Source organism: Mus pahari, chromosome 10 (genome assembly GCF_900095145.1).
Source record: "Mus pahari chromosome 10, PAHARI_EIJ_v1.1, whole genome shotgun sequence".
In the NCBI taxonomy this organism is placed as follows: Eukaryota; Metazoa; Chordata; class Mammalia; order Rodentia; family Muridae; genus Mus; species Mus pahari.
The window spans coordinates 89,102,853-89,127,141 of NC_034599.1; the positions used below are offsets into that span (position 1 = coordinate 89,102,853).

At 44.4% G+C, this 24,289-nt stretch overlaps 1 protein-coding gene and 1 pseudogene across 1 annotated transcript in view; one reads left to right on the forward strand and one right to left on the reverse strand.

Moving 5' to 3' along the window:
• Pcolce2 (procollagen C-endopeptidase enhancer 2) overlaps nt 1–24,289 on the forward strand; it is a 56,227-nt gene that overhangs the window by 16,135 nt on the left and 15,803 nt on the right. Inside the window, exons 3-4 of the mRNA XM_021207026.1 lie at nt 16,938–17,193; nt 23,912–24,036. Coding sequence (XP_021062685.1) covers nt 16,938–17,193; nt 23,912–24,036 — 381 coding nt within the window. The remainder of the gene's footprint in view (nt 1–16,937; nt 17,194–23,911; nt 24,037–24,289) is intronic.
• On the reverse strand, nt 21,958–22,437 carry LOC110327548 (annotated as a pseudogene).

Consider the following 24,289-nt stretch of genomic DNA (forward strand, 5'->3'; position numbering starts at 1 on the left):
TGAGGGCAGCCTGGTGTACATGGTAAGTTCGGAGCCAGCCAGGGCGAGGTAGCAGAGACTTTGAAGATGAAAACAAAAAACGAAAGCTCTTGGTCTTTTTGAGGATGAACTGTGCTGCAAAGGCCTTGGTTAGATTTGCAACATTTCCTAAACCCTGATGTTTTCCTCACTTGCCAGAGAAATGAGTCAATTACACTATGGGGCATAGTTTCAAGCCCCACCCAAAAGTTGCAACAAAACATGAAAAACACTTTCTAGAGCTAAATGTTGCCAGGATTCTGTCCACTGCTGCAGCCCAAATTGAAGCAGCCAGCCTTCCGGACTGCAGGCGTGATATGCCCATCCGCTGAACATTTGCAGAGTGCTGGATTCTATAAGAAGGAGTGATTCCATTCCTTCTTGTTTGATTTAGTTCATCAGAACTATTGGAAGAAGACAGGAAGCTCATGTGGCACTCTTGGCCTCTTACTGTCTTGAACTGAGAACTTGCAGAGACAAAGAACAATGTCAAGGACAGTAACTTGAAGGCTAGCATGATGGCTCAAGAGAAGAGCATTGGCTGCTTTCCTGAAGGACCTGGGTTCGATTCCCCAGACCCACCTGCTAGCTCACAACCACCTATAATTCCAGTCCCAGGGAGACCTGGTGCTCTCTTTAGGTTTCTAAGGGCACCACACTATATCCATGGTGCACAGACATATATGCAACTAAAACAGTCACACATGTAAAAATAAAATTAATAAATAAGAATTTTTAATAAAGCCTTCTTTGAGGTCATTAGCAGAAGGACTGGCATACATTAGAATCATTCTCTTGCTCATGAGAACATAGTACCGTGTTCATTTGAAAACACCACGGATCAATTAATTTTAGCATTTGAAAGCAGATCTCATATTGATGGATTATTTGTGTTACGAAGATCCATCAAGTAGCCTTAGAAGCCAGAGAAGTTCATTGACACTGTTCTGGACAATGTTGTCCTAGAGAACAGAGAACCACTGTGTGTGTGTGTGTGTGTGTGTGTGTGTGTGTGTGTGTGTGTGTGTGTGTCTCGCTGCTGCTCCTTTCCCCACCTTCAAGGAGCTGAATTCATTCTTGAAGTATTCGAGTCCATGTCATTTCTTGTGTGGGTCTCCCTGCTCTTGTAGACCATTGCCCTGATACAGCCCACACAGGCAGTTGGAGCAGAGAAGCCCTGAGAGTACATACAGTGAATGACTACACTGGGCCTGCAGTCAGAAGGCAGATCAACTTTATTTAGGGTGATCGGAGGCTTATAAAGTCCTGGGGGACTGAGAGCAGGGGCATGCAGAATGGGCAAAGGTCACTGGCTGAGGGCTTGGGGTACCGAAATGCCTCAATAGCATAGGGAAGCACTCAGGAACCTCAGGTGCTGGATGAACAAGTTCTTACCAGGAGAAAGGAAATTGATCCCATAATCTAAGTAAGGCTACGCGGAATTCCTCTGGTAAAGGCATGTATGGGGCTGAAAACTCCCCAAGCAAGGTCAGAGAAGAAGCCGTGCTAATGAAGGGAGTCTCCCGTGTTGCACTGAGCCCAGAGGCTACTGGGCATGGTGGATTTTGACCTTAATTAGCAGAGTTTCTCCACTTTTTTTTTTTTTTTTTTTTTTTGGCTTTATATCCTGCTTCAGTTTGCTCAGGCCTCACAAGTACTTTCTGAACTGAAGTCAGGAGCCACCAGTCAGGGGGAGGATGTAGCTAAGTGTGTGTGTTCAACAGGAGGGAGGCTCTGGGTTCAGCCCCCAGCCCCCCACATGTATAAACTGCCACAGAATCCCACAAAAAAAAATCTACTTCAGCGCCCTTGAGGGAACTATCAAGTCAGTCACTAATAATCCTTTTGTGTGCTAGAGATGGAACTCTGGGCTTGAACATGTTTGGCAAGAGCTCTATCATAAAATTATAACCAGCTCATTGATATTTCTTTCTTTTCTTTTTTTTATTTAAAGATGATTTTTCTAAATGTATGTATACATATGTGTGCCTGGTGGGTGTATGTGCATCACATGTGTGTGTGCAGGTTCCTGCAGAGGCTAAAGGAGAGTTTTAAGCCCCCTGGGATAGAGTTATAGGTGCTTGTGAGTCACCTGGTTCAGGGTGTTGGAAATCAAACCAGGTCCTCTGCAGTTTAAAGTGTAAAGCACTGCCGGGCGGTGGCACACGCCTTTAATCCCAGCACTTAGGAGGCAAAGGCAGGCAGATTTCTGAGTTTGAGGCCAGCCTGGTCTACAAAGTGAGTTCCAGGACAGTCAGGGCTACACAAGAAACCCTGTCTTGAAAAAACCAAAAAAACCCACCACCAACAAAAAAAGTGTAAAGCACTGGCCCATTGCTCCATCCCCCACCCCTGATATTTCTAACTCAATTAAAAATAGAGTGATGATTATTTCAAATTAAGGATACAGCTGATAAAATTAGCAAAATATGATACACTGTGGCACCTAACAGACTACTGAATTTTCCTGAGTGATAGCCAGGTTATAAACTATGAGGTCATTTTAGGCAATTTTTCACACAGAAGCGTCTCAGTTTCAACCTTTTGTAAGCAGTAGGTTTCAAGTTGGTACCCAACTAATGGTTTTGCTGTGATAGAAATTTTATGTTTTTTAAAAATTATTTCTATTTTATGTAAATGTGTATTTGCCTACATGCATGTCAGTATACGACTGTGCAGTTCCCTAGGAGACCAGAAAGGATGTTGGATTCCCTGGAACCCAAGTTAAAGATGGTTGTGAGCCACCACGTGGCGGCTGAAATTGAACGCAGGTCCTCTGCAGAGCAGTCAGTGTTCTTAACTACTAAGCCATCTCTCCAGCCTCTGTAGTACTATATGTTTAGCCAGTCTTTATCTCCATTGAATGGCAAGCACTGTACTGAACTCACCTGACGGGTAGATAAACACAGGTTCATGCCACTGGTGCAGCACATGGGTTGGCTTTCTTCTCTATGACAAAACAACTTTGTAAAACCAAGTTCAAGAAGGAAAGAGTCACTTTGGTTCACGCCAAGTTGCAGAGGTTACAGCCAGTGGTCACGTGGGTGCTGTTTCTGGGCCTGTAGTGAGGCAGAACATCATGGTGGGAACTCAAAGTGAAGCTGGGTTGCCTGCTGACGGACAGGCAGGAAGAAGAGGGGAGGAGCAGAGAAGGAAAGGGGGCAGTGGAGAGGCACAGTGCCTCAGTAACCTGCTTCATCCAGCTCAGCCACAACTCTTAAAAAGTTTCTCCGACATGGTGACGCACATCTCTAGTGGAAAACCTCCAGGGTTGGCAGAATTAGTATTTTGAAAATGGCTATATTCCCAAACATCCGACATAACTATCAATTCGATGTCAATGCATAAGAAAATTCTAATGCTATCACAGACTAGAAAACAAACAAAGAAAGAAAACAAAACAACCCTCTAGCAATCCAGTTTGTTTCAAAGAGCAGAAACTCTGGCTTTCGATATAACTAAGTTGTCAGAAGGATTGACTGGCATGCAGAAGGCCTTGAGATGCATCTCCACCCCTCAGACCTACCCTGTGTTTTAATTCTTGCTTCAATCTTTTACTCTCTAGAAAGCTGTAAGACACCCTCCCCTCTCCCCCCCCCCGCCCCTCTCCTTTTCGAGACAGGGTTTCTCTGTGTAGTCCTGGCTGTCCTGGAACTCCTGCTGTTGACCAGGCTTTTCTCAAACTCAAGAGATCTTCCTGACTCTGTATCCCAAGTGCTGAGATCAAAGGTGTGAGCCACCACACCTGTTTGGTTTTGTTGTTGTTGTTGTTGTTTTCATTTTGTTTTGTTTTAATCTCTTTAAAAATCACAGCTGATGATCATGAATCAGTCCAGGTTTCTGGCCCATGTGGCAAAGCCAGCATTTTCATTAATGTGGCCAAAGGCCTCTGCTGAGGGCAGGTCGAGTGGAACCCCTGCCTGGCCTGACACTGTACCAGTTTTCAGTGTGCTGTGTCAAGAGAAAGCATGAACAGCCTCCATTTCCCTAGAAATATCCCGATGGGGCTATGGTTGGCTTAGAACAAAACAGAGTTACGGCTAGTTGAGAAATGGAAGGGAGACATGCTCAGGGCTGGGACACTCTCTCTGGAGATCTGAGCTCACTGTTGTTTTGGGTGGAGTGATCTCATTAAAGAAGCCTGCTAGGTGTGCCCTGCCAACTGGCATAGAGTGGATGTACAAACCCAGATTTCCTTGTGCCTCAGATGCCCATCTTATTTTTGGCTAAGTTTTAATTCTTTTCTTTCTAGCTAGATTTTTAAAAGTGCTCTGGGCTCGACAATTTAAAAAAAAAAAACAGATTAAAAATTTGAATAGATTTTCTGTTTGTTTTTTTCAAGATGGGTTTTCTCTGTGTAACAGCTTTGGCTGCCCTGGAACTCACTCGGTAGACCAGGCTGACCTTGAAATCACAGAGATCTACCTGCCTGTGCCTCCTGAGTGCTGGGATTAAAGGAGTGTGCCACCAAGCATGACTTGAATAGACTTTTAAAAAAACGAGTTAGTTTTTTATTTTAATTTTGTGTGTATGAATATTTTGCTTGCATGTATGCAAGTGGAATCTTTTGGAGGCCAGGAGAGGGTGTCAGATCCCCTGGAACTTGTAAGCCATCATGTGGATGCTTGGAAATCTAACCTGGGTCCTCTAGAAGAGCAGCAAGTGCTCCTAACCACTGAGCGATCTCTCCAGCCCTTTGAATAGACATGTTATCAAAAGGTAAATGAGTGGCCAGTACATGTATGAAGAGATGCATAGCATCATTAGCTCCTGGAGAAGATTAAATCTAAAATATAAAAAAATTAAAATTAAAAAAATATAATGAGTACAGAAGTCATATGCATGGTAATGTCAGTAGTCAAAAAGACAGAATATAGGGATGGGGCAGACGGTTCGGTCAGTAAAATGCTTCCCATTAGAGTGTGAGGGCCTGGTTTTAGTCTCTAGCACCCACATAAGTGTGGGACAAGCAGGGAAGGTAGAGACTGGAGGATTCCTAGGACTTGAAGCCAGTGGATCTCAATGAATCAGTGAGCTCCATGTTCAGTGAATGTCTCAAAAAATAAGATAGAAAGTAATTAAGGGAGAAACTAGACATGCACACATGTACACTTGCCACAGAGAGAGACAGACAGATAGACAGAGACACAGAGAGAGACACAGACAGAGACAAAGAGAGAGACGGGGCCAGAGTTTTAATTTTTTTCACGCTACTGATAGAGATATATAATGGTAAAAGCCACTTCAGAAAACAGTTTCTCGTAAAGTTAAACATTTACCTGCAATGACACCATGACACCGTAAGTGCAAGAAAAGTGAAAATGCGCATTCATAAGACTTGTGAAAAGCTGGCCATAAATACAGTATTAATAGCCCCGAAGTAGATGTATTTCAGATATCAAGCAACTGATGAATGGGCAATTAGTGCATCCATTCAATGAAACATTATTCAGTCGTGAAAGGAACTTGGTACTCACGGCTGTGGCAACACGGATGGATCTGAAGACACGGCTGTGGCCACACAAATGGATCTGAAGACACTAGGCTAAGTGAAAGAAGCCAGAGGCAAGGACCTCGCATCACATGATCCCACGTTCACAAAACATCCAGGGAAAGCAAGGATGTGGCTTCCTGGGGCTGAGGTGGGAACTCCGATTGACTGCAGTTGGCATTGGAATCTCTTTCAGGGATGTTGATAGAAATGTTGTGGAATGGGCTGGTAATTGTAGTTGTGAAACTGCATACATTTACCAGAAGTCATTGGAATGTGCACTCAAAGTGAGTGAGTTTATAGTTTGTAATCATACATTTATAAAAGGGGTGGAGTTTCAGATCGACAACACCCTGTTCCCCCAGCCAGCCCCTCAGGCAGCTGAGGGCTTTCCTCTTTCTAGGAATTAAAGCTAAACTTTACGGTGGAAGAACTAAAAACACAGACAGGACACCTAGAGAGGTGACAGACCCCTTGGGCACCTACACCAGCACCTACCATGATCTGTCCAGCCGTGTGCATCACACGCTCTGCACAGCGACAGCTCTGCACAGCGACAGTGCCGAGCCTCCTCTGGCTTCTGTCTCCACTGCGCCTCCTCTGGCTTCTGTCTCCACTGTTGTCTTCACGGCTTTTCCTAAAGGGTGATGTTGTCACGGAACATTTAATTAAACGTCACACAATCTGAGCAAAGTGATTCACTCTCTGCCTTCCCTCCTCCTCTGGGAATTCTGACATGTGTTTACATAGCTACTTTATCCACTTTTCTTCTGGTTTTACTTTCATTTACTTTTTAAAAAAAAAAAAAAGGCTTTTTGGGTGAGGCTGTCTAAATGGAAGATAATTTTGTCATTTTGAAGAGAATTTATAACGAAGTTTCTTCCTCACCTCCCAGGCCCCCTCCTCCTTCCTCACGCTTGGATTTTTTTAAAATGTTATTTATTTATTTATTATTTATTTTATTTTATGTACATTGATGTTCTGCTGGCTCTAGAACTGGAGTTACAGAAGTTCTGTGTAGGCGGTGACTCTGAAGTTTTGATCCAGAATCTGCATGCGAACACTGAAGGTCTTGTTCCCCAATTGGTTCTTGATCTATCAATAAAGATGTTATCAGCCAATGGCTGGGCAGAATAGGTGGGACTTCCAGGTTCCTGCAGGCGGGCTAAGAGACACCGGAGAGGAGAAAAGATTTGCTGTGCTTCAGAGGGAGAAAGCAGCACCAGCCATGAGAGATCTAGGACAGAATGGCCATTGGCTGCTTCTCTGACTGGGCCTAGGGTAGCAGGCAGGAGGTTAGAAACGCATCTAAGCTGAGGGCAGATTCAGAGGTACTGAGCTGGGGGAGAAAAGATGGACTCAATAGCTGAGGAAGGCTTAGAAGAGCCCGGCTACTGAGTTTAAGCATGTCAAAAACAGTCAAATGTATGTGTGTGTTTCATCCGAGGATCTGAGGGAACCTGGGCAGGGCTGCTAACATGTAGCATGTAGTTCCTACTACCCAGAGTTTAGGGGTAATAGGAACTACATGCTACAGTTCTGAGCTGCCATGTGTGTGCTGAGAATTTAATCCAGGTCCCTTGGAAGATTAGCCAGTGCTCTTAACCTCTGAGCCATCTCTCCAGCCCCTCTTGGATTTCTGAAACTGCGTCTCACTGTAAATGTAGCCCAGGCTTCTTTGAAGTCACAATCTTTCTGCCAAGGCTTTCTTAGTGCTGGGGCTACAGGTAAGGGTTGTTTTGTTTTGTTTTGTTTTGTTTCTTTTCTTGAGATGGGGATTCACTATGCCCTAGAACTCACGGTGTAGACTAGGTTGGTTTCAGACTGGCTTCTGTCCTTCTGCCTCTGCGTCCAAATGCTGGGATTATAAATGTGCTCAGCATATACTCTAAGCATCCTCGAGCTACTGGCAAGAGCTTAGTGGAGGAGAAAGAAGGACAGGCAAGGGCTCTGCATGGTCAGTCACTGTCGCTACACTGATCTAGCTGGTCTGTTTCTCGTCTGCTTCTTCAGGGTCTTGCTGGCTTCAGAAAGTCTATTGTCTGGGAGGTTGGTAATGGTAGTTCTTGTCACAAATCATTGCATGTAAGAATAATACTCTTGGAATTCAAGATAAGCTGAGGCAAAAATGACTCCCAGCAAGAGAGAGCAAAAATGACTCCCAGCAAGGGAGACCAAACCAGAGGTAGACAAGGCTAGGTAGGACCTTTGTGGCAGCCACCCTAATTGTGTTTGGATATTGTAACATATGCCTGTAACATCCTAAACTCAACATTTTCAGAGGTTGAAACTATCGTGCCCTCTGTCTCTCTGCATGCCTTCTAAGATGAAATAACAGAGCTCCTCTTCTCCCAACTGCTTTTCTATTTCTGGTGGTGCCCGTGGGGCTTGCTACCTCCAGGGTATCCTTGATGAAGTGTCTCTTACCTGATCTATTGCTACCTTAAATAAACTCAGCTTCCCCTATAATGACCACAGGGAACTCAAAATAACAATGATGTCATTCTTTCTTTCTTTTCATTTGTCATGTGCGTGTATACACCTACCAAATTGGTACAAACTGATGGCATTCAGTGTAGAAGAAAATAGGGAAAACAGGAATGAATACAATGTTCTTATGTTACCATTCTGTTAAAATGCCGGGGCTGAGGAGATGCCCCTGTGTGTAAAAACACTGTCTGTGTAAGCTTGGGGGTCTGAGTTTATATCCCCCAAACCCAATTAAAACCTGGAAACAGCAGTGCAGGTGTCTGTCATCGAAGCATGCTTATGAGAAATGAGGCAGGTGGGTTTCTGAGTTCGAGGCCAGCCTGGTCTACATAAGTGAGTTCCAGGACAGCCGGGGCTACACAGAGAAACCCTGTCTCGAAAAAAATAAATTAAATAAATAAATAAATAGATAAAAAAGATGTGTTAATGGAGAAATGAGGCATGGAGACAAGAGAAACTCCAGAAACTCGAGGGTTAGCCTGGATTACTCAGCAGCAAAGAGTCTATCTCAGACAGTGTAAGGATCAACACCCAAAGTTATCCTCTGTCCACCACAACACACACAGGGACCTGTACATGCTTATATTCTCTCTCTCTCTCTCTCTCTCTCTCTCTCTCTCTCTCTCTCTCTCTCTCTCACGCACACACACACACACACACACACACACACACACAAATAATGGTAAGATAATATAAATTATCCACAAATCTTGAGTTCATCAGTTTCTATGAATCTATTCCGTATTGTGTAATCTCCTATATAGTAGCAGACTGGATGTTCCGGAGGAGAAAATGGCAACCGTAGGCTACTGATGCCTGTATTGAGAGGATTTATTGATAGAGACCCAGCACACTATGCAAACCTCAAGAAATGCCATTACCAGGGCAAGGAAAACAACCTCTGAGGAATGTAACAACTTTAGCTCAGCCATGATGTTTGCATGAAGGTGGTAGTGCAGATCTTGAATATTGATTTAACTAGAAATTTAATGGAGAGGCGGGTGGAGGAATTACAGGAAGCGGACAAGGTAATGATTAAAAGAGGTCAGTCAAGACTGAGCCGTGCAGGCTGCTGTGTTACACAAGGAGGTGAGCAGCCCTGATCACCTGTGAGGGTCACAGCCCACCGGGGCTGGGGAGTTCAGTGTAGACTGGCACTTCTCAGTAAAGCCTGGAGTTCTATTGTAGACCGTGAGCAACGTTATTAATTTTTACAAAGAAATTAGATTTTCAAACAATTGAGTTCTCTCTTGAAGCAACTTTATGTAGCCACAAAAAAGCCATTTGACTCCTGGAAGAGGATACTGGCTGTGCGTTTGTATGTGCTGTCTTCACTGTTCAGTTACCTTGCTCTGACTCCTCGTAGCCAAAAGAAAGGGATTTTACTTCTTTTCTTTCTTTCAGTCCTAGTAAAACAGCACTATAGTTTTCTATTCAGAATCCACTGCAGATGTACTCAGTTAAATTCTGGATTACAGAGATAGTCTTGAAAATGACATTTCAGGTTTGTGCCCCTTTCTTTGGGCCATTGGGCAGAAGCAAGCTCTACTTTATAAAAGTTAAGGGGAGGGGTAGAGTACCCTATGATCATTCCAGAAGAAAGCAGCAGAGGCTGGGAGAGAATGGTCACGTACTGCTGCAGAATCTGCTCCTTGAAGCGCACGTGTAAGGCCAGGCATGGTCGCTGGAGCTTGTTGTCCAGTCAGCCTAGCCTAATCGGGAAGTCCCAGGTCATAGTGAGAGACTCTGTCTCAAAAACAAGTGGACAGCTCCTGAAGACCAGAGCCTGGGTGACCCCTGGCTTCCACATGCATGTGCGCCTGCATACACATGTGTGCCTGCATACAGAATATACATTTGTGCCTGCATATACATGTGCACCTGCATTCAGAACATACGTGTGTGCCTCCTGCATATACATGTGCACCTGCATTCAAAACATATGTGTGTGCCTCCTGCATAGACATGTGTGCCTGCATACAGAGTATATATGTGTGCCTGCTTACATTTGTACAACTGCATACAGAATATACATGTGCGCCTGCATATAGAATATATCTGTGTGCCTGCATGCATTTGTGCAACTGCATACAGAATATACATGTGCACCTGCATATACATCTGCCCCTGCATTCAGAACATACATGTGTGCCTGCATACAGAATGTCCGTGTGCACCTGCATACAGAACGTGCATGCGTGTGTGCCTGCATACAGGATATACATGTGTGTGCCTGCCTACAGGATATACATGTGTGCCTGCATACAGAATATACACATGTGCCTGCATACACATGTGCATCTGAATACAGAACATACATGTGGGCTTGCATACACATGTGCAACTGCATATACATGCACAATTGCATATACACACATTCCTGCGTACACATGTGCACCTGCATGTGCACCCACATGCACATGTACACTTATTTGGAAACACACACACAAAAAAAGCTTCAGGGCTTTGGGGACATATGACAAAGAGGACCCCACTGGTAAAAGACTCCTCTGGCTTTTATTTCTGCTGTGCTTAAAAATAGCTATAACATGGGCTAATTGTTTAATTTAGGGACACTTTCCCCTCCACAAATCTCCACCAATCATGTCTATCTTGTTCTGGATTAACTCATCTTGACAACTTCTGGAGACCTGAAAGAATGTTCTAAAATGACTTTTTGAAGATGTAGAGAAATCGGTTTTCTCTGGTGGTATGAAACCTTCTGCACTTGTCTATCAGGAAGCATAATAGAGAGAGAAGTTACCACCCCTGCTTTTAAAAATGCATAATCCTGTACACATGTATTGAGAGAGTGTTACCAAGGAGACGCTGTGGGACAGGCATATCCACCTAGTGGTAGGTGCCGCCTCTCATCTCAGTGAGGTCTGCCTGAAAGGTGTTGCCAGGCTCTGGGTTATGTGCATTCTTGAAGTTCAATTCTCTCTTCTCTCTTGGCTCTGATTGTGTGCTTCCCTGAAGTTTAATGAGCACCTGCCCATTTGGAAACTCAATAATCAAACAGCACAGAAAAGCTCCAAAACTATTCTCACCCGAGATTGAATTAAAAAGAATGAGAATAGGAAAGTTTCCTTCATCACTGACTCCACCTCACCCACCTTCTTGGCTGCCTGGGCCCCCGCTGCTGTGTTTCCATTGCACAGATAAATCTCAGAGGGAGAAAGTCTGGCTGTGTACTGTGAGGCTGAGAACATGCCAGAGACCACAGTGAGATGTGAGGTGACTGGTTGTCTGCCAAGGGGAGGGGAATAGTGGGCTCTGGAGGGGCAACTGGGACAATAATTCCACTGAGATACGGCAGAGGGTATGTGGGTGCCTAGAGAAGATGTGTTTGGTCCAACTTTGAAATTGGGGTGAGAGCCAAGGGTTGAAGAAGAAGAAGAAAGAATATATCCCAGGAAGAGAAAATGCATGTGAGGTAGAGAGAAGGAGGGGATCCATTTATTTTCTCAGGTCAAGAAATACTGATAGCTTCTGGATGCCTCTTCTCCTCTCTGCTCAGCCAGGTAAAGGAGTCACAGTATGGTGGCATTTAGAGACTAAATTTAGAACCATTGCTATAGTCTGTAGTGTGGATCTTGAATGCGCCCTAAAAAGGCAAGTATTGAAGCCCTGGTGCTCAGCCTGGGGTACCATTAGGCCACTGGTTCTCAGCCTGTGGGTCTTGACCCCCTTCAGGGGTGGAAGGACCCCTTTACAAGGGTTGCCTAAGACCATCAGAAAACACAGATATTTACATTGCAATTCATAAGAGTAGCAAAATTACATTTAGGAAGTAGCAGTGAAAACATTTTTATGGTTGGGGGGGTCATCGCAACATGAGGAACTGCATTAAAGGGTCACAGTGTTAGGATGTGTGGGTCCACTGCATTAGGGGATGGCAGCCTACTTGAAGGAAATGAGACCAGTGGCTATCGTTACAACAATGTGACACAAGCTAGAGTCGTTTGGGGGAAAAGGACCTTCAACTGGGAAAATGCCCCTACCAGATTGGCCTGTGGTGTGTTTTTTAATTAGTGATTGATGTGGGAAGGCCCAGCCCATTGTGGGTGGGGCCACCCCTGGTCCTAGAGTTTAGGAGAAAGCCAACTGAGCAGGCCAGAAAGAACACCCTTCCATAGCTTCTCGGTTCCTGTTTTGAGTTCCTGCCCTGGCTTCCCTTAATGACAGACTATAAGCTGTAAGGTGAAATAGACTTTTTTCCACAGCTTACTTTTGATCATGATACTTTATCCAAGCAATAGAAATTCTAACTAAAACGGGCATTCCTTTCCTTATCAGGGAAAGCGAGGTCTTGGCCCCTTCGTGTTTCTTTCTTTTGGAATCCATCTTTGTGCTACCACATGCTCCTCACAGTGATACGAGCCTTCATCACAGGCTAAGAAGCAACAGCATAACCCCTGGGAGAGCATTATCCCGAATAAACACTCTCTTCTCTCACAGTCCCATCATCTCGGGCATTCTGTCACTGTGGCGGGGAACTGGCTAGCACTAGGCGCCCCAGTTATTCTGCACTGTATCATTTTTGTGATGAATCCAAATTATGCACATCCTCTTGAAAATGAGTTGCCTTTAACTGATTACTGCTTGCCAAGTAAAATCTATATATCTGTCATCGGGCAAAGCTGTCTCTCTCCCTTAGCTATTTTCCGAAGCTGCTCTCTTTGGGAGGCACACCACGCTGTTTGTTTATAAAGAGCACGCAGACACCTAAAACAACAAGGATGGCAGCCGCGTGTGGTGGCGCGTGTGGTGGCGGTGTTGGGGAGAACAACTGGTGTATGCCACTCCCCGGGGCACTAACATAAAGTGCAAAGCTTCTCTAACAAGCAGCCCCCCCCCCCAAACTCCAGTGACCTCACACAGCACCAAGTCCTCCTCGATCACTGTGCAGCTGTGAGTGGCTTCTCCTGGGCAGCCGTCTTCAGGCACTAGCTCCTGCCCTGCATAACTATGTCATCTGCTACATACAACCTCCTGTTTCCTCTACTGAATCCTTTTCTTACATCTGAAACAGAACTCCAGGAGGATTGTGCAGAATATTTGATATGCCGCTCCTGCTGACATTCTACTGGCCCAGACCTCTTCCCGTGCCCTCAGGCTCCCTGCAAAGGAGTCTGGGAAATGTGGATGTTCCATGTGTCTGGAGAGAGGATATGTGCTTAAGAAGCCCCCCCCCCAACACACACACACACACTCCCCAACCCCAGTCTCTACCACAGCCGGGTTATGGGAAACACAGCAAGGTGCTCTGCCTCTGACCTGCTAAATGGCCTCAGATAGTCATTATATTAAAACCTCTGCGATGTCTTTTTCCTCTTGTTAAGCCTAATAATATTTGTTCTGTACCTTTAAGTGGGTTAACATTTTTATATAATTGTATGCATGAACAGTAGGAATTATAGCTTGATACTTTTTTAAAAATCATTTTAAAAATATTACCAGGATCTAGTCATTTGCCCAATAGGTATTTTTCCAAGAACCATGCTAGCTAGCTACAGATAAATTGGTGTCTCTATACCATGCTTGCTGGTGGTAAGGTGGGTGCCAAATAACCAGTGAAGAAGCAGTGTAGCTGTGTGAGGCATATATGTATATGCCCATATATGCATGTAAATGTTAGTATATGATGCCCAAAGGGCTCAGGGGGGCCTCTGTGAAGATGTAATCCTTGAGCTGAGACCTAAGATAAAGTGAATCATATCAGGAAGAAACATTGTCCAACCAGGAGGCCCTGAGCTGGGAGTCATCTTTGGGGTGTTCCTCACTCGGTACAGTGGCCTCATGGAGGATGAACTGTCTGAAAGGGAAGACCCATGAGACAGAGGCTGGGCCATGCAGCGTCTTGACTTCTCTGTACCTCAGTCTCCATCACCCTGGGTTACTGTGAGCAACAACTTCCTAGAGTCCCTGGGAATGGTTCTAAGAGAAAAGGTGTACACATTGTAGCCATGTATCTGACACCTGGAGTTCAGGTTTATTATGACTACAAATGCAGTGGGAAAGTTTTGGGGTGATTTCCAGTCGAGCAGAGTGACAAGGTCTCTATAGACTCCAGTGGATGGGTTCCCTCGCTCCTGGACATGAAAGGAGTTAAAATTTCAGGGAACAAAAGGAAATGTTCACAGTATTACATCATTTCTGTTCATTAAAATGTGTTTTATTTTCTAAACATGGACAAGATTTCCCTTAAAAATAGTATTGAGAGAGGATGGGGAAGGGGTGAGATCTAGTGTTTTAAAGAGAAAAAAAATAATGAAAGAAAAATAGAGAAAAGAAAAGAAAGAAAGAATGTCAAGACGTACACAGGCTATATACGCTCTTGTGAGCTTCTAATTCATCCCCATCTTGAAAGACAGCCAAATAATTACGCGTACTTTTAAGGTCAAATTCTCTGGACCTCATGCAGGATGCATGTGCAGGATACCAGTGGGCCATCTTTCTCCTCAAGCTTGATGGGAACGAATTGCTCTGGGCATTAGAGCACCAATGACCATGTCAGTTGTAAAAGACAGAAACCCTGGAGGGTGGAAACTCTGGCTTTAAAAAATTAAAAAGACAGCTAGGCTGCAGAGACACCATGTCCTAAGTGATGTCCTGGGGAATAGAACCGCTTTTGCAGTTGTGTCCTCCACAGAAAAACAGGCTGCAGATTTGCATTTTGCTCATCCTTCCTTGAAAATGCAAACCACCAACTTAGAATGCGCTTCCCCTGTTCCGCTGGCAGGGGCCTTGCCATCAAGTGACTTGGCAAGTGTGCCTGTGACAAAGAGGACGTCCCAGGGGCTTGTGGGTGAACTGAGGTCACTGCTGTGCCAGCTGGCAGTTGGCCCACACAGGACTCAGCTGTTGATTGGAAAAAGCAGGGACCTGGGATTGTCTCTCCTCCGGGCAGATAATGAATCCCCTAGCCGATATCAGCTCGCAAAACAACAGCTTCATCTAATTGGCACCAAAATAAACAAATAATTGTCAAGAGTGTGCATCTTACGTGAGCGTTGAGAGAGGATTTGGAATCAAAGACCTCTTAAAAAGCAATGTCTTGCTTTTGTGAGAACCCTTAACCATCAAACTGCACTTTCTATAAAATCTCTGGAGTTCCTGATACTTGGACCACAGATGAAGTATTTAGCAATTGGAATGTAATTAGGAGTGTGGGACTTATTCAATAGAGTCCTGGCCTAGTAAGCATAAGGCTGGGTTCAGTTCTCAGCATGGTATAAATCGCAGACTGGTGGCGGTGGCACTTAACTGTAGTCCCAGCATGTGGGACTTGGAGACAGAAGGATTCAAATTTCACAGCATCCAAAATTACATAGCAAGTTCCAAGCCAGCCTGCACTACCTGAGACCTGGTCTCAAAGTGGGGTGGGGTGGGGTGGAGGGACTAATGCCCTCTTGGGATTTTCTCACTACACTTTCTCCTGTGGGTTATGTATATGGTTTTGACACAAAAAAATTAAACGACATCAAAAATACATTATTTTATGGTAGTCGGAACGAAATGTGCCCTGGGGAAACCAGATTAGTGTCAGTGTATCTCTGGCCTTTAATTCCGAGGCCCTGAGTTAAGATGGATACAGAACCAGTCAGCACAGACTCCTGGGTAGATGTTCCCACCCTGAACTTTGTCTTGTCATGACTCCATTTTTACACAAGAAAATCCTGACAGCGAACACATGTGGTTGATAAGATAAAGGGGGTGATTCGAACTTTAGGACTGAAAATCCTGAAGGAAGAAAGGAAAAGTCAGGTGAGCTGGGACATTTCTCCTCCCCACTCACAGGACAGAGGAGGAATTGCATGGGGGAGTCATAGCGAGGAAGACCAGGGGAAAGATCGAGGAAGACCAGGGGAAAGATCGCCTTGCATAGTAATTGAGGAGTAATTGGCAAACACACTCTCCACCCGAGGAAAACAAATAAAAATGTTTTCTAAAACTTACTGATTTTAAGAAAAGACAAATCAAGCTGGCCTTTAATCCCAGCACTTGGGAGGCAGAGGCAGGCGGATTTCTGAGTTCGAGGCCAGCCTGGTCTACAGAGTGCGTTCCAGGACAGCCAGGACTACACAGAGAAACCCTGTCTCGAAAAAAACAAAAAACAAAACAAAACAAGAAAAGACGAATCAAGTACCCAATTAATTGTATATAGATTTTGGCCTCAACTGAACTTCCTGAAAATTAACTATACAATTGCCAAATAAGCTCTTAACTTTGAACTTCACAGAAGCCTATTGTATCGCGCGGTTTTCTTTTGCTTTATCTGGAAAAAAGAAAAAAGAAAAAGGTGTTTCAAAGTGTTCCTTCCAAACAACATGTCTAGGTAGCATGGCATTTTACAATATGTAAAAATGTATTAATAAAACGAGGCAGAATTGGTATTCTTTATAAACAACACTAGCTAGTGAGATTAGTCCAGTGTTTTGCAGCTTTGTTGAGATATATTCCTTGTTTGTTTGTTTGTTTGTTTTTCCAGACAGGGTTTCTCTGTGTAGCCCTGGCTGTCCTCCTGGAACTCACTATAGACCAGTCCGACCTCAAACTCAGAGGCTGTCCTGTCCCTGCCTCCCGAGTGCTGTGATTAAAGGCTTAAGGAATAAGGTCAGGGACCTTACAGAACTGTGGAACTTAGCAGAGGGTAAGGGTGATGCTTTTTCTTCAGAAGCATCCTGCTGGCCTAGTCCAGACCTGAGAAGGATTACCCTGGCTCACTTACTTATTTATGAGTGTGCTTTGCTGGGCTCCAACTCTGTACTTCACAGGAGCGAGGCAAGGACTCTGCCCCGAGGCGTGTCCCGGGCCTGCCGCTGGACCTAGCTCTGTTGTCTTTACTGCAGACAGGCTATAGATGTTGCTGCTTTTACACAGTTTACACAGTTTTAACTCTGCCTTTTTTTTTTTTCCTTTTTTTCCCTGACAGGTTCCTGAGGGCAAAGTGGTCGTCTTGAATTTTCGATTCATAGACCTGGAGAATGACAACCTGTGTCGCTATGACTTCGTGGATGTGTACAACGGCCACGCCAATGGCCAGCGCATCGGGCGCTTCTGTGGCACATTCCGACCTGGATCGCTCGTAGCCAGTGGCAACAAGATGACCGTACAAATGATTTCCGACGCCAACACCGCGGGAAGTGGCTTCATGGCCACGTTCACTGCCGCTGCGCCAGATGGAAAAGGTAGCCGTTTTCACACAGGGGCAGCGACCTAGTGACAACCAGGATCTGTAGTGTGTCGGGCACTGTTCTTGGCACTCTCTATGTGTTTCTGCCTTCTAAGCACAATAGCAGTTCTTAAAGAGCCAATGAATGTCAAGAGATCATTTTTAAAATTCAGCCCTTTTAAAAAAGGAAGTCTATATATTATTCTCATAAACGTCAATAGAAATGGATGGGGTAAAAAATACAAAGCTTCCGTGCGCCTTCACAGATGTAGCGTCCACTCTTGCACCTCATCCTCCAGAAAGGCGTGGCTTTCTCTCAGTGTTTCTCTTCACACGTTTACTTTTACAGCAGCTCTTTTAAAAACCTAGGTGAAATCCCGTACTATTTCAGAGTTCTCTCTTGTTACCTCACGCTCTATCTTGTCATGTCTTCATGTAGGGTCATAGGAGCGCTCCAGGAGAGCATTTGAAGGGGTGGCTGCCCCAGGTAGGATTCCTAAATCCCCTGCCTGCTACCTAAGGGGACTGCTCATCGGCCTGGGCGGTGGTGCAACGTGACTATGTTGAGAAGTCAAGAGACAGGATGAAGGGCTGACACTACAACCAGCGCACTGGGGCGGAAAGCCAAGCAAAACGCTACAGAAACCAAGGGTTCAAAACACACAGAAAAGCTACCCATGTCTTTAACTGCAGAACTACATCGTCGGGACAAGCCTGTTGACAAAAGGCCCAGAACAGGGATTAGTGCCTCTGGCCACTGCCAGGGAGACAGACTGAGTCGGAGTGTAGCTAAATGCCTACTAGGAGAAAAAAAATCATCTTTTCATAGGAATATAACAGAATCTGAAGTATAATGTAACTGATTTATAATGCATATTCATAGTGCAGTAGAAGTTGGTCAACAGAGTAACCCGTCGAAAGTCAGAGGTTGCAGTGAGCTGATAACGGCTTCATTTTTCAATTGGGATGCTTACTATATTTCTGCATTGGTGATTTCTCCATAGAGAAATAGACCATCAGGAGACATGTGGAACTATAAGGATGAGACAGACAGGCAGACAGGTTTCAGGAATGGCTTACAACAAATAGGAGGGGCAACTAGAGGTGTGGCAACAGAACGCTTGTTTAACATTTGCAAAGCCCTGGGTTCAATTTCCAGTATTGAGGGAGAGGGAGCTGTCTCAGGATTTAAAAGGCGAGAATGTAGAATAAATCAAAACAAGAAACTGAAAAATATGAAAAGAGAACAAGATGATTTTTCCCCCAGAGCTGAGGACTGAACTCAGGGCCTTGTGCTTGCTAGGCAAGCCCTCTACCACTGAGCTAAATCCCCAACTCCAAGATGATTTTTAAAACTAGAAAATCATCTAGCTGCACCTAGATTTAACATAGTGTATGAACTGATACAGCCAAGAAGATAGTGAATATTAAATAGGATACATTAAAAAAAGAATATAAAGATAACTAAAACTTAGTCCATTATAATTGAAAGTCAGGCAGATGAAGGACAAGAGCTAAGGGTTAGGCTTGGCTTCCTGTTGGAGAAGCAGCAGAGGGCACTGTCATGGCCTACTTCCGGTGCTGGTGGTGTCCTTCCGGTGCTGGAATGAGCATGCCCACATCCCCGACAGCCAGGCTTCCAACATGAAGCAAAGGCAGAACATTCACAAGGGCTATGAATATCTCAGGGACGTTTTTATATCTGTGCTAGCTACGAGAAATGCTGAAGGTAGCGTCTGATGCTCAGGGTGATGATGGTAGAGGCTGACCTGAAGGCAGTGAGGAATGCCCGCCCACTGGGCGGGGTTAGCATGGAAGAGCTAGGCTTGTCTTTTGACTTCTTTTCAGGGATGTTCATGACTAAAACATTACGGAAGACAGAATGTCTTATATTTGACAACAAAGGATGGCTGAATGCAAACTCAGAGCCCCGCCCCTGACACACCACACAAGAAATTATCCAGAATGAGCTCTGTATAGGTTATGAATTAAGTACATTGAGCATCCATTTAAATCATAAGGTCTGTGACTAACAGACAAAATATTTAAATAGAGTACCAAAACTATCCCCTCAAAGAAAGCTAGGTGGAAGAACCCATATAAAAAGGGAGGGTCAAATTGAAAAAAAAAAAATAGCAACAGCACACTAAACCGAAGACATCCATGAATCCATTAGATATGAAGAACTACACACCCAAATTAAAGAAAGTTATTATTGAGATAGATTAAAAGCAAGGCTTGGCCACGTTTGTCTACCAAAACCAGCTTGAAATAAAAGCCAAATACAGGGGCTGGAGAGATGGTTGCAGAGGACCCAGGTTCAGTTCCCAGCACACATGTAACAGCTAGTAGCTACATCTCCAGTTCTAGGGGATCCAGCGCCCTCTTCTGACCTTCTTGGGAACTGCATGCTCATAGTGCACAGAGACCCATACTGGCAAAACACCCATAGGTATAAAATAAAAGTACATAAATCTTAAAAACAAATAGACTGAGAGTAAAAAGATGGAAAAGACATGTGCCAGGTGAACATCATTAACCTTAAAGCGTGCTTATTAAGTTACACCAGTGCTGATATGAACAGGTAACCCACACCACTAGAGGAAATATTCGAAAGAGGTCTGCTAGTTTATACCCAGAATACATAAAAAATCACACCCAACAAAAGAATTTCAATAAATAAGAACTGTGTGAAGCACTTGTTTAGACACAGGTTCAGAGGATGCTGTGAATGCCGGTAAGTATCATTAATCATCAGAGAAATGCAAATTAAGGCAGACATGCAAATTAAGACAGGGAGGGGCTGAGAGATGGCTCATCAGTAAAGAACACTGGCTGATCTTCCAGAGGACCAGGAGCTGTTAAGTCTTGTCTCAAGTTAAGTTCCTCTGCCTTCCTCTGGCCTCTGTGAGCACAGCACACACATGGTACACAGATCATACATTTGGGCAAACACTGAATGTACACATAAACATATTTTACGCACATAGAATAAAAATAAAATCTCAAAAATAATTTTTTTTAAAGATTACAGTGAGAAGCCACTACATTCCCACTACATTGACAAAAAAAAAAAAAAAAATCTATAACATTGTGTGGTACCGAGAATGGGAAGGAGCCAATGCCTTCTGTACTTCTGGAGAAGTATAAAATGACAACAGACTCTTTGGTGTCTGGGGAAGTTGTGGTGGTGGGGATTGTTTAGTGAAGTTATCTGGCCCAGCTGGGATACTGTAAGAAAATGAAAAAAACATATCTGTTGGAGAAAGTATTTAATCTCAGTCTGGGGTTTCTACCCTGTCTTTGGTCATTCACTTCCCAGATAAAAGGCACACAGCTTTTATATTTATAATAAGCCTTAATCTGCACCAGGGCTGGGCACATATCTACCTTCTATGCTATTCTGTCTATTTCCCTGCCAATAGCCCCACAATATGATTTGCCATGTTCCGTCTGGGCTGCTTTTAACTCCAATCAGCCAGCCTTCCTGGCCATGATTTTATGATTCTTATCTTACCTCATGGTATCTTCTCTCCACCATCTTCTCCCTCCCTTGTGGTTCTTTTCAGACCTCAAGCTCAGGAACTCCATCTATCCAGTTCTGCCCAGCTATAAGCTATAGGCACCTTTATTCATTAATCTGGGGAGGCAGGGGGGCACAAGGTCACGTAGTATCTCTTGGGTCTATGTGCACACTCTCTAAATTCCTAAGGGTGACCAGGCCCTGGGGGCCAGTATTTCAAAGAAGATATAACACAAAAATAATCATAGCAGCCTCGCTATCAATAACTTACATTGAAGGAAACCTACCTGTGCCAGTTAATTTTCTGTCAGCTTGGCACAAGCTAAGGTCATCTGGAAAGAGGATGTCTTAATGGAGAAAATGCTTCCAACTCTAGGCAAGTCTGTGGGGAAGTTTTAAATTAAGGATTGATGTGGGAGGACCAAGCCCACTATGGGCGGCACCACTCCTGGGCCAGTGGTCCTAGGCTGCATAAGAACAGGCTGAGTAAACCACAGGGAGAAAGCCAGTCAGCAGTATTCTGCCATAACCTCTTCTTCAAGCTGCCTTAAGTTCCTGCCCTGACCTCCCTTTATGAACTGTGGTCAGAACATGCATGCAAGCAAAATAAAATCCTGAATTCCCCCCCACCCCCCAGATTGCTTTTGGTTATGATTTTTTTTTTTTTGCTTTTTTTTTTCCAAAGCAGACACACCATTTATTTTGGAAACACATGCCTTCCAGAATTTACATTTTCTACATTCTATATGCAAAAGTTATGTTTCTTTGCCAGACCCTTTAACCAGATAAGAAATGTGAACACCCAAGTTTTTCTCAGGATCCCAGAGCCAGCAGCTGCAAGAACAACTCTTTTTGTTGCTGTTGCTGTTGTTGTTATTGTTGCTTTGGTGTTTTGTTTTGGTTTTGAGACAGTGTCTCACTATGCAGCTCTGGCTGTCCAGGAATTCACTATGTAAACCAGGCTGGTCTTGAACTCACAAAGATCTGTCTGCCTCTACCTCCCAAATTCTGGGATTAAAAGTGTGCACTACCATGCCTGGCCAAAGGCAACTCTTGAATCCTGAAGGGCAGGTGTTTAATATCAACTGGCCCAAAGTTCCCTGATGCAGAGCCAACTTCTCTTCCAAGAACTGGCTGCTGAAGCTGCCTGGATCCCCTGGCAAAGGGAAACCCAGAGAATCCTTGCCAGGAGTGCCGGCCTCCTGGAACATTCTACACTAACCCCCTCTCCTTCCCCACACCCACACACCCACAGCCCTAGTGGTCACCAGCCCTAGCAGCCACACTAAAGTACTCTTGCAGCTTGAGCAGGGGTTGGAACCGATGAGAAATGGTGTTCTCGGCCTTTGGTATCTCTGTGTATTTGTTCATATCCATCAGGCGGAAAGCAGGGATCCCAGCCAAAGTCCCGGCAGCCTCGTGGTATCATAATCTGTTCCGAGGTCTGGCCTCTGCACAGGAGTACTGGCTGGCTTGGGTCCCCAGTGCTGAGAGCAGATGTGCAGAGCACATAGGCTGGTCAGGAGCTAGTGGAGACCTTTAGGCTTCAGCTTCTGCAGGAACCATCTTTCGTAGGGGTCAGAGAGTCCCCAAGTGCATTAAAGCCCAGACACATATTCTCCACCAGTACAGAGCCCTGCACCTAGCAAGCTGCCTCCAGACACATCTGTATGGAAATTTCACCTGGCTCTCCCTGGTTCTCAGGAAGGTCAATGTTTCTGGGCCACCAAAGAGCATGGAAACTTATCTCCTAGAATCTGAATAACCTCTTCCAGCTTCTTTGCATTTCCCATCACAAACACTTACCTTCTTCCCTACCAAAGGCGTGGCCACTGCAAGCCTGATTATAGTCCAGAATGCCCAAAAACCCTTTACCTGGTCATGATGTTTTATTATAACAATAAATTTCAAACTAGGACACAACCCAAAAGAAGCATCAGTAGAAGAATGGGCACACAAATTGTTGTGTGTGCAGACAGTAGAACACTACCCAGCAGTCTAAACTACAACCACCAAAGACAGCAGCAGAAGACAGAGGGTGCCCCCCCGCCACATGACCCAAGTTATACGCAGCTCCACGATAAAACTACGGAGAAAAGTTTTCAGAAAAGTGATATGATGGGTGTTCTGTGAGAGATGGATTCCATATCACCTCAGAAGTGTGGCTCACATGGGTACATTCATTTGTCAATCATGTAAAGTTAAGATTGATGAGTGAACCTTCCCAAACCTGTGACATTAAAATAATAAAACAATGAAGCAGGTGGAGGGGACTGAGTAACCGCAGAGAGAAAACAGATAACCAATGACAGCAGCTGACAATGGATGATGGGCGTGGCTGGCAATGGATGATGGGTACACAGGGGCCTCTATTCTATTCACTACATGTATGCTTTAAGTTTTCACTCATAGTTTAGAATTTATTCCAAACTCAAATTATATAGCATGTTTTCTTAAGTCTACATAATTGTTTTTAGACTTCTCCATGTTGAAAAAAACATTTTGTTCCTTTAGTCTCAGCTCAGTTATTTGTGAGTTCATTCTAAGTGAAATTAGATTTCTAACTTTATATCAACATAGATTTTTAAAACTATTTCCTCATATATGAAGTATATATCAGCACTTGCATCCAATGTCTAAATCAAAATGTGTTAAATGTTAATGGTATTGGGTTTTAGGTGTTGGGACTGGGGTAAATTTCCCTTATATGTTTTTCTGTATTGCTGGAAGTTAATAAACATGCTTTTGTGTGGGTATGAGTCTGAGTGTGCATGGTCATATATGTGCACATGTGTATGGAAGGCAGATGTCAACCTCAGATATGACCCCTCGGGAGCTCACCCCTTGATTTGAGATAGGCTCTCAGACTGGCACCTGGAGCTTTCTTGCTGTGCTAGACTGGCTAGCTGGTGTGCCCTAAGGATCTGTGTGCCTCCATTCCCCAGAGCAGAGATTACACACATACACACACACACACACACACACACACACACACACACACCACCATGCCTGGGGATCAAACTCAGGTCCTCACTGGCTACTGCCTCAGATTTATAAATATGCATTGTTTTTATGAATGGAGTAATCTCTAAAAATTATTACATATGTTACTAGACTATACATAATCTATACATAGTAACCCCCAGGTGATTGTACTACTGTGACCTATGTTAGGATATAAACGTGTGGTTTTCATATTTAATAACTTCAGGAGACCGGTATTGTGGAGGACGCCTTGAAAAACCTTCTGGTTCCTTTAAAACTCCCAACTGGCCAGACCGAGATTACCCCGTAGGAGTTACTTGTGTGTGGCACATCATAGCTCCGAAGAACCAGGTGAGGCCCCAGAAAATGTGATGAAAGTGAGTATGTGTGAATTGCCCATGCTGTGAGCCTCTGCTCTAGTGTGAATTTCCCAGAGTGTGATCCTCTGCCTCTGGTGTGAATTTCCCAGAGTGTGATCCTCTGCCTCTGGTGTGAATTGACCACAGTGTGAGCCTCTGTCGCCTCTGCCTCTGCCTCTGCCTCTGCCTCTGCCTCTGCCTCTGCCTCTGCCTCTGCCTCTGCCTCTGCCTCTGCCTCTGCCTCT